The sequence below is a fragment of the Galeopterus variegatus genome, unplaced genomic scaffold (genome assembly GCF_000696425.1).
Source record: "Galeopterus variegatus unplaced genomic scaffold, G_variegatus-3.0.2 Scaffold6920, whole genome shotgun sequence".
NCBI lineage: Eukaryota > Metazoa > Chordata > Mammalia > Dermoptera > Cynocephalidae > Galeopterus > Galeopterus variegatus.
Genome location: NW_007733031.1, coordinates 100,612 through 111,594, shown reverse-complemented (window position 1 = coordinate 111,594; position 10,983 = coordinate 100,612). Strand labels below are relative to the sequence as shown.

The 10,983-nt window shown below is 46.4% G+C and overlaps 1 protein-coding gene across 1 annotated transcript in view; it reads left to right on the top strand.

The window, feature by feature from the left end:
• Positions 1-10,983, top strand: part of PAH (phenylalanine hydroxylase) — a 55,490-nt gene that overhangs the window by 15,855 nt on the left and 28,652 nt on the right. Inside the window, exon 2 of the mRNA XM_008591443.1 lies at positions 3,814-3,902. Within this exon, the coding sequence (XP_008589665.1) occupies positions 3,814-3,902 (89 nt within the window). The remainder of the gene's footprint in view (positions 1-3,813; positions 3,903-10,983) is intronic.

The window sequence follows — 10,983 nt, the reverse complement described above, 5'->3', positions numbered from 1 at the left end:
AAAGCCAAAGTCATAGAAACAGAGTAAAATGGTGATTGCCAGGAGCTGGGGGCGTAGGGAAATGGGGAGATGTTGGTAAAGGGTACAGTGTTTCAGTTATAAGATGATTAAGTTCTGGGGACCTAATGTACACCATGGTGACTATGATTAATAATAGTGTATGACATACTTGAGCTATAACAAGAGAGCAGATCGTATGTGTTCTTGCAACTCACACGCACATACAAACACTCGAAAAACAGTAACTACTTGGGGTGATGATGTGTTCATTAACTTGGTGGTGGTAGTCCTTTCACCATGTGTACGTATATCGAATCATTACATTGTACACCTTGAATACATATAATTTTAATTTGTTAGTTATACCTCAATAAAGCTGGAAAAACATTTTAAAAATTTAAAAAATAATATCCCCTTCTCTCTCTCATCTCCTCACCCAGCTTTCTTCTTCAAGTGCTTCCTGACACTGTTACGTATTTAAATTTATCTGCTGCTTATTCTGTGGCACTCCCACTAGAATGAAAACACCACAGGGCAGGGTACACAGCCCTCAATGTCCAGTGCCTGATAGATAATAGGTGCTCAGTACGTATTTGTGGAATCTCCTTTGGCGAGTCTAAGGGTCCCTCAAGTCAGAATTTGGTGCAGTAAGAAAGAGCTGGATTGACCTATCTCTGCCAGAATTGTGGATAAATCCCACACAGGAGAGAGATGGTGAGAGGGTAGGGAAGGGATGCCTTGGAGGTGAGGAGAGAGTGTTATCAAAGGTCCTTACCACAGAGGAGGGGGACAGGCCCCCTTGTCCAGGTGGGTGTCATTCATTTAAGCCACTCTGGAGAAACAGGAAAGGTCTCACAGGAAATCTCAAGCCCTGGTGAGGAGAGAGTGTTATCAAAGGTCCTTACCACAGAGGAGGGGGACAGGCCCCCTTGTCCAGTTGGGTGTCATTCATTTAAGCCACTCTGGAGAAACAGGAAAGGTCTCACAGGAAATCTCAAGCCCTGGGTGACTCCAAGGGAGTGTCCTTTCCCAAGCCTTTCCAGTCCTGGGTGGGAAATGGACCCCATTTCTAGTGCTGACAACAGAGGTTGATTGTGCAAAGCAAATGCTGGACGCAAGGAGATTGGAGAGCTTGGGGAGAAGTTTAGGTGACAGCGTGGGAAGCCAGGTTCCGTGCCAGAGGGGTAGAGGGGGGTGCCGAGTCATCCAAGATCCAGAGTCTCGGCAGTGGGGCCAAGGAGGCCGCCCAAGAGATGCACCCTCTCCGTTCCTCAGTTTCCCCATCTGTAAAATGCAGATAAGAATAATACCTACCTCGTGGGGCTGTTGTGAGGACTGAAGGAGGTGGCGTGTGTGTAGTGTTGAGGACGGTGCCTGGCACACGGCAAGTGCGATACAAGCATTAGTTGGAATCCTTCTTCAGCGTCTGCTTCTGTTTATACTCTCCATAGGGAGCTGATCTTGAGAAGCCGGCTGGACTGTAGGGTATGGGAACCTCCAGGTGGGAAACCACAAAGAGCCAACCGGGCAGTCAGGTTCCAGGGCCAGCCCTACTGACCAGTGTGCTCTGTCACCTTATTTTAAGAGGTAGGATGGGGTAGAGGTCAAGATCGGAGACCTTGGAGTCAGCTGACCTGAATCTGAAGCCCGACTCCACTGTTTACTAGCAGTGTAGGTACTGGGTTTGCCACTTGACCTCTCTGTACCTCAGTTTCTTCTTCTGTAATATGGGGATACCAACAGTATCCACCTCATAGGTAAAGTATTTTGAACAGCACTCAATATTAGGTTTTATTATTACCATAGGCAGTAGAGAGTTTAAACACCTCTGATTAACAAGGCTGTAAATTGACCTTTACAAGCACTGAACGCTGTTGAGATAAGCTCCCCTCGTTTTGGTGGAATGTGGCGGATTCCCGTCCTGAGGCCACTGTTTAGATCATGGAGGGCATTTCCAGAGGCTGACCACTAGATGGCGCGCTCGTTCTTTCCTGCCCGCCCGAGCTGTCAGCCTCTGTGACACGATGGGCTGGAAAGCTGCCTCTGCCCTGCCAGACCTGGGTGGCGCCCTTGCCTGCGTTGTCGTTTGCTCCTCATAGCGATCCTCAGATGAAAAGATGCTCCACCGAAAATGCTAAGCCCAGTGCCCGGCACATGGGAAGGCTTCAAAACACGTTTGCTGTTCTTCCATTCTAGTTATCCCCATTTCACAGAGCAGGCCCAGAGACGACAGGCAGGCAGCCGGAGCCAGGACTCTGAGCCACACCTCAGGCTGACGCACGTGCAGCGTCTTTCCCCTCAACCTCGTTTGAGAGGAAGCCCTGGATGCCTTGGACTCACTTCAAGGTCCCCCACCATACCCTCTTTTGCTCTCTGGTTTCTTTCTGCATCTACCACTTTCTTACTCCCTGTGTGATCTTAAGCCAGTTATTTGGGCTTTTGGGGTCTCAGTTACTCTTCTGTGCCATAGGGCTTCCACCTTCCTTATTTTGGAGATGCTTCAGAAGCAGCAACTAGACCAGAGTAGACACTCCATGGATGGTGGTTACTGTCGTCGGTGCCTTATTTGTTAACATAACAGAGGAGTTCATCTGCTCATTCATTTATTTCTTCCTTTATCCTTCCTTTTCTTCCATCTTCTCTGTCTCCCTTCTTTCTATCCTTTTCTTCTCTCATTCCTCCCTCCTTCCCTCCCTCTCTCTTTCTTCCTTTTCCTATGGACCTGCTACTATAAAGTACTCATGGTTCTTGCTCTCACAGAGCTTGCAGCTCACCATTTCCTAGTCTCCATTCATTCCTGGGACCATCCCACCTCCAGTGTGTCTTCTTCCCCATAAGCCACAGGGATTTGGATGCTACCAATGACTCTTCTTGCTGGGGTTCCTGTCTTGACAGGGTACAGTCATTGTAGACCACACAACTCAGACCCCAGATCCTCCCCTACTAGGCCGCTTCAACAGCAAGCCCACAGATTCTTCAGCACGGCAGGCCATCTTCAAGTCCCAAACCACCTGACTCCATTCAGTCTGCTTCAGTAGTGGTTTTTTTTTTTTTTTTTTTTTCCTTTTTGTCTTTTTTCGTGACCGGCAACGGGATCGCAACCCACGGTGTCGCGCCCATTCCTTTTTGTCTTTTTTCGTGACCGGTAACGGGATCGCAACCCACGGTGTCGCGCCCATACCGCGACCGGCAACGGGATCGCAACCCTCGGTGTCGCGCCCATACCGCGCTCAACCAGTGAGCGGACCGGTCTCTATATGGGATCCGAACCCGTGGCGGGAGCGCCGCTGCACTCCCAAGCACCGCACTCTACCAAGTGCGCCACCGGGCTGGCCCATCAGTGGCGGTTTTCTTACTGGCCATGGGATCAAAAGATTTTGCCTAGAGCCTGGGGCGTTTGGGAAGGGAAGGAGACATGATGGGAAGATGGGGGTCTCATGGGCTCATCCTTTATCCATTAGATAAAAACAGCTCTGGTTTTATCTAATGTATATTTAGTGGCTACATGTAATATTCTGCTAAAGAAAACCATCAAAGACAGCTACCACCATGGGTGGGAGGGAGATGAGTTTTGAGATAATTTAGATAAAATCTTCAGGAAAAAGAATGTGTTTGAGAATGTGTTTTAAAATTAGTTTCCATGGAAAATGAAATTCAGCCTTTTAATTACAGTAATTTGGGTGTTATCTGAAACCTGACTTGCCATCACCATCGACTTGACTAATTGGGACTGATCCCGTGCTTCTGACCTCAGCGAGGCCTTTGCCCCGTCCTGCCAATCTGCACTCAGGACTTTGTCTTTCTGTGTTGCAGTGCCCTGGTTCCCAAGAACCATTCAAGATCTCGACAGATTTGCCAATCAGATTCTGAGCTACGGAGCAGAACTGGATGCAGACCACCCCGTGAGTGCACAGCCCCGGGAGAGTCTTTCACTTCCTTCCCTCCTTCCCCTTCCTCCAAGTGGAGTGATGCATTTGTTTACTTGTTCCACAAACATTATATTGAGTTTCTACTTATGCCAGGGCTGGGGAAGCAAAGATTAACAAGACATCATCGTCGTCATTATCACAGTTATATTTTTGTTGGAGCAAACACAAATCGCTGTTCAGAAACTTTTGTCTCTATATAGCATGTGTATTCTTCAGGAATGTTTTCTCTGCACATCTCCGTGGGTCTTGACAGCTGACAAGGAACTTGCTCTTCACAAAAGCACTTTTCCCAAAGTAAAGCAGGTGTTGTTCTTATACACACGCGCGCGCGCACGTAAGTTGTCTTTATTTCTGCTTTTGTATATTTACAGGGGTTTAAATCAAGTGCTTGGGAAACAGTAAACGGTATTAACAACTCTACCAGCTGCAGGGGCGGTGGGGAGTGATGACACTGGAACTGGATCTTCAAAGCTGAGTAGAAGGTGCTAGTCAGATGAGGGAGGCGTTAAGGCTGAGAGAACAGTCTGTGCAAAGCCTCAGAGTCTGAGAGTGTCTGGAATCTTCGGGAATGGCTGGTTGGTGCGTTAGGTATGAGTGTGAGAGATGAGGCTGGGGCGGTGGGGGGTGGGCAGGGGTCAGATTTTCTGACCTAGCAGGAAAAGGAATGTGGACCGTGCCTTGCTTGTGTCCTGTGGGCGGGAGAGCAGGTCCTTCAATGGTTTCTGAGTAGAGGACCGGGGTGGGGACATCTCATCGTGTCCTCTTCTCTGGGGCTAGGGTTAGGGTTAGGGTTAGGGGGCAGCCCAGGCTCTGGCTCATGGCCGGTTCTGACAGCCTCTTTGGGTGAGAAGGGCCACGGTCAGGTTGCCTGTCCTTTACTTTCTGCTGGGCAGGTGACTCCTTCGTCTGTGAGTGACCTAGAAGCTGTTTGCATTAGGAAGGGTTTAGAGTAGCTCAGCGGGGGCGCCCGCACTTCTTCAGGAGCCTGTTTTCTACGCACTTCTCTGTGGGTCTCAACAGCTGACAAGGAGCTTGCTCCTCACAAAGGCGCGTTTCAGAACGTGAAGCAGGTGTCCTCATCTTACAGACAGAGGCTTCAAGGCCCAGTGGGGGTACACGACTTTTCTAGGGTCCCCTGCTAAATGCTGGTCCTGAGACTATTGCTCCCAGGGCTCGCAGTGCCTGAAGACAAAGCCTAGCGAGTGGCAGAAATCGGGACCCTTCGCAGAAACAAAGGGGAAGCCCGTCCAAGGGCAGGCTGGCCTTCTAAAATATAACCAGCCAATGCTTGTTCTGATTCAAATAGTAGAACCGCTTGTGGTGAACTTCAGACACAGAAAGCAGGAGGGAGAGCAGGAAGATCGCCCGTAATGCCAGTCATTTCTAGTTTTTCTGTACGATTCTGAATTTTTTAATAATGAGAAAATATTTTATGAACAGAAACAAAGGTAAATTTCCTCTTGTCCCCAGACTTCAAAACAAACAAACAAAAAAATCACCTAGTATTTACTCTCTGAAAATAATCAATATTAATATCTGGGTGTTCTTCCTTCCTTGTCTCTCTCTGTCTCTCTCTAATACAGGACCATATTTAATACATATTCATGTGAGTGTACTTCAAAAAGTTCATGGAAGGATTTATATTATTTTCCGGTTCTACTTTTCCATGAGCTCTTTGAGGTATCCTCGCGTTTAATGCTAACTGGCGCCCATGGCGAGCACGCAGGAGGTTTCAAGTCCTTCACCATTAAAATAATCTCAAAGTGAACCTTCTTGCCCGTGCATCTTCATGTGGCCTTCCCGTGGTTTCCTTGAATCTTAGCTATAAAATTGAACCAAGCAACCCTTAAACTAAGGATAGAAATTAGATTTCAGGCTCCTAATATATATTACTTCAATTCTCTCTCTCCCCCAAAACTAAAGGTGACGTTGGAGAATGCTGGCCTCCATCCCATCTTCCTGTGCATGTGGCAACTCCTCTGGAGCGGGTCCTAGAGGAGCTCTGTGAATCCCCTGGGACAGGCTTCTGTCTGGGGCCTCACAGCTGTCAGTCCCGTCAGCAAAGCCTCTCCAAAGATATCGTTTCTCAGAAAAGCTGTCTGTTGGCCCTTGAGCCCATCTATGGGGTCTGTCCGGCAGGGGTTTCTCTCCTCCTACCAGCTCCATCTTCCTGCCCCAACCACACATTTCTCCTGCTGGCCTCACTCCCTGCTCATTTTGGGGGCAGTGGGGGAAGAAACCAGCCCAGAGAGTAGGACATGTCCCTCCCTCTATCCTCATGTCCCCTCCGAGGCAGATGGGGCTGGCCTTAAAACTCTCTGGAACTCATTTCTCTTGAAAAGCCCAGCGCACATCTTCGACTCCCTGGCCTCTCTCAGTATCATAAATTTGATCATAAAAACACAACTTATCAGGTACACAGTCCCCCGAAAAGGAGGCGCCAGGCTCTCTCTGTTCCTTTAGTTTCCCATCAGATCCTGGGAACATGGGCCAAGGACAAAGCAAACCCTCCAGGGTGCTTCCCCGCAGCACTCAAGGCCCCACATGCCTGGCCTAGATGTGCGAGCTGCAGACAGACACCAGCCTGAGGAGGAGTGCCGTGGCAGGGTGTTCTTCTCCAAAGGACCCTCTGTTCTGCTCTGTCCCTTGCGTTCGGTATGATCTCTTCTTCCCGTGACCCCCTGTCCTTGGCAGTATGCAATGATGCGTGACCCAATATCACACATCAGGCCCTCCCAAACAGCCACTTTGAGAAATGAGGTAAAGGAAGGATTGTTCCTGAAAGAGAGGGTAAAGGGCATCTGCCTTTCAGCTTTAGCTAAGTGGGAAAATGAAATAAGATAGTGATACTTGCTGTGTTCACCCTGCCTCGTTTCCTTTGTGGCCAATCTCCGTCCTTCCACAAGCACTTGTTAAGCTAACAATGCTAGCAACTAACATTTCTTGAGTGTAGCTATGTGCTAGGCACTGTGTTAAATGCTTGGTGTGCATTTTTTTAAACGTTTCCTTTGTGGCCAATCTCCGTCCTTCCACAAGCACTTGTTAAGCTAACAATGCTAGCAGCTAACATTTCTTGAGTGTAGCTATGTGCTAGGCACTGTGTTAAATGCTTGGCGTGCATTTTTTTTTTAAATTTAAATGTGATCATCATCTCATGAGGGTTGCACATCACATTTTCTGATGAGAAATCTCAGATGGAGAGGGCTGTGTGGCCTCAAGTGTATGTGGACTATGTTCCAGGCCATGTAAAGGAAAGGGAGTTGGAGTGGTAAATAAGACATGATTCCTGCTCTTCAAGGACCCCACTTGTGGATTCGAGAGAGAAGGGGTGTTGACACTTCTCAAAGCCATGTTGGAGGAAACTAGGATAGCAACTGTAAACTTGGCAGGCAGAATCCAGGTGGTTCTGTCTGATTTCCATTTCCAAAATGGACTCCCCTTTCCTTGACTATTTTTCAGCCTTTGTGCTTATAGTTCCCTTTGCCTGGGGTTATATGATTACTCTGTTTGTATTTTAAGGCCCTGCTCATATATCTTGACTTCCCCAAAGCCTTCCTCCTATCTCTTCTCCAGGCTTAAGTTTTTCACACTTAGAAAGAACTGTGTGCATGTCTCAGTGATGGCAATAATCACATTGTGTTTTATACTTGGGTCACAGAGTATCAGAACACAATAAATACATTCACTTTCTCAAAACTTGTAACCTCACACAAGGCTCAAGGTATATACACAAATGAAAGGACCTTATGCATATTTCCTGATCTGTAGTCTATTAAAAAAAAATCCTGTGATCAAAGAGAGAAATGCTGTATTCTATAACCCTATTTTAAGCATGTGTAAGTTCATTATCTCATTGGAGGCTTTGGAAATTCCTGCAAAATTGAAACCCATTCAACCTAATATTTCCTCCAACTTATTTACCCATGGAACCTCTTTACTGGAATACTTTGCAGCATTGTCTTGAATGGTAGTGTTCCATGGAAGACAGTTTGGGTAACAATTAATTGAGTCATAACTCAGAAGAGTACATAATTAAACTCCAGGTTTAATGAGTCAGATAGTGTGTGCTATCAGCTCAAAGGTCTCTGTGAACTGGAATGGGTAAGGAGGACTTCTAGAAAGAGGGAGATCTGAGACAAGCCTGCTAGGAACGAGGGTGGGCTAATTGCTTATCACACAAACCCTAAACCTCCATGGCCTAACCCAATAAAAGTTTACTCCCAGTGTGGGTCAGTAGGGAGTCTGCTCCACGCAGTCTTTCAGAGATCAAGGCTGCTTTTGCTAACAGCTGTACCCTCCTCAGCTCCGTGGAGCACTCCCTATTCTGCCAGCTTGTGGGAAGAGAGCGTGAGAATTGCTCCTGGGAGGTTTCATGGGCCAGGTCTGAAGATGACTCTTATCCCTTCACTCAAATTCCATTGCGTAGAGCTCAGTCACATGGCCACCATTAACTGCAAAGGGACTGGGGAAAGTAGTTTAGCAGTGTACTCTGAAAGAAGGAGGGAGGACAGATCTTGACCAGCACCAGCAGCCTCTGCCATACACACCCTAACCCCAAAGCTCTTTATTCCTGTTTGCTTGGCACCTATGCTTGAGTCTAGGCTGATGATGTGCACCAGAGAGGGCTTTCTGATGGAGAAAATATGAGCCACCAAAACTGTCCTTCTGTGTTTATTTCTACTTCCTGATCCAAGTCTCTCAAACTGCTTTTCAGTATTTAAACGTTTGGGTATTGAGGTTCCCTACTCTCCAGCAAATTCTCCAAGAACACGGCTACATTTTCCAATACTTCTCTCCTTTTCTCTTCCTTTTGTCCACCCATCCCTCCACCTGAGGTCCCTGTTGGAGCATATTCTGAGGATCAGCCAGCCAGTTGAGTCACTAAAGACTTGTTGTACTCTTACTAAGTTGCTCTATCAAAGCATAACTATCAAAAACTTAAAAATATAACTGTCCTACAAATATATAGTGAACACTTCTCAGAGATCTATTCAACTCATTAATGAGGGAACCAGCAAGATGACAAAGACAATACAAAGAAAGATACAAGAGGCCAACATATATAGAGACATTGAAAGACAGAATGACAGAAAAAGATCACTAAGATGGATGTATAAATAATTAATGTTCCATAAGGCAATAATGACATAATCATGAACGTTATCCTTTCTCCTGGACAGAAATTATTTGCAATTCGATCATTAAATGAATATTTTGCAATTTATAGATCTTCTAAAAGTTAGCTTCTACTTTGAAGAGTGTGGGCCTTAGTAAGTAGTAAATATATGTCACCCTAGAGTATACAGTGAGCTCGTGAGACAATAACCTAATATGACATTGAAAAGGCATACAGTAATGTTTTTTGCCTTTTCCCCTAAGTTTTGAATAATTTTTCTTAACAGCTCCTCCCCAAAGTTATTCTGACTATGTCATGCACTGAAGATCCAGTGATAAGTAAGACAGGTTCCTGAGTTTAGTTGTTATTAGCAAGTGTGATGACCATCCAAAAGAAGCAGCGTGCAGGTTGCTGAGGGAGCATATTGTAGAGGGAAATCAATAAACTTCGGAAAATCAAGGAAGGTTTCTAAAAGTGCAGTTTAAACCAAGACAGCCAAAACAGGTGGTAGCTTATGGGTCTAAATGAGTGAGAAGAGGACCCCAATCAGAGGGAACAGCATGTGTGAAGTCTTGATGTGGGAAAGAGCACGGTGTATTTAAAGAGTTAAAATAAGATCAGGACAATTTGGAGCCCCAGATGAGGGCAAGAGTGTCTCAGCATAGAGTTGGAAACACAGAAGGGCTAGATCAAGCAAAGCCTTGTGGATCGTGTTAAGGATCTCAGACTTTATTCTAAAGGTAATGAGAAGCCATTGAAGGTTTTTAAGGAGGGGGTGACCTCACGAGATTTGCATTTCATGTCTACTTGGGTTAAAGTGGAGGGGGGTGAGAGGGCACAATGAAAGGCCACGTGGAGAGCAGGTGCAGTAGTCCAGGTAAGAAATGATGGTGGGCTGAAGGAAGGTGTAGCTGAGAGGATAGAGGGAGAAGGACAAACTCAAGATCTACGGAAGGTAGGACGGGCAGAAATTGATTACTGGATGTGAAGGAAGAGAAGAGGGGAGACGTAAAACAATGACTCCCAGCCCACTGGCTCGGGCAACCATGAACCTGAATCCTTCCCAGAACAGACTTCCTGGCCTATGGCAGAGTGAGCGAGGGGAGGGGTGCGGTCGGTACTCCCCTAGTCCACTGGTTTGCAAGCCTTCTTTGGCCAGTGTCTATGGGATGGGAATGGCAGATCCTTAGTAAACACTAGCTTGAACCTCTTGTGTCCTGTGAGCCGTCCTCGTCTAGTTTGCATGGGACTTATGGAATGCAAAAATCCTCTTGTTATTGGCCTAGTGGAAATATAAATAGCAAAGTAAGAATTCTGCAGGTGTTGTTTGGAAACCCAAGGGTGGGTTGTGAGGCTCAGTGCCCCCTTCCAGCATATATCCCTTTTATGTTCTGAGCCAGACTCCTCACTCTTTGAATTTCCCACCATTTTGCGCAAATGCATCATTCTTGAAGTATCTACTGTGTGCTCAGAAGTCTACTTGATGCACTACCTACATTACCTAATCGGATCCTCACAATGTGTGGAGTAGGTATGACTAACAGTCTCATTTTACTGATGAGGAAACTAAGGCTCTGAGAGGTGAACTGACCACCCTTGGGCTAAGCTCCTAGGGAATGAAAGTCGGTATTTCAACCCAGCCTGTCTGACTTTAAAACCCATGTTTTACCCCTCACTAGGCTAAAGATGGTATTTCTGAGATTTAACATCAGCTATGATATCAAGAAATGATAAAATAAATATCTAAGTCTAGAAGAATCCTCAGAGGACTGTTTCATTAGTACTCTCTCCCTAAAATCCCCATACAAAAAACACACCCCTAAAACACCCCCAAATAATAAGACTTCTGAGAGTAAGAAAAGGGACTGCATGTAGACTTCAAGTGATGTTATTTATAACTTGGCATCCTGCAGAATTTTCTCCACTTTCTCCCGTCCT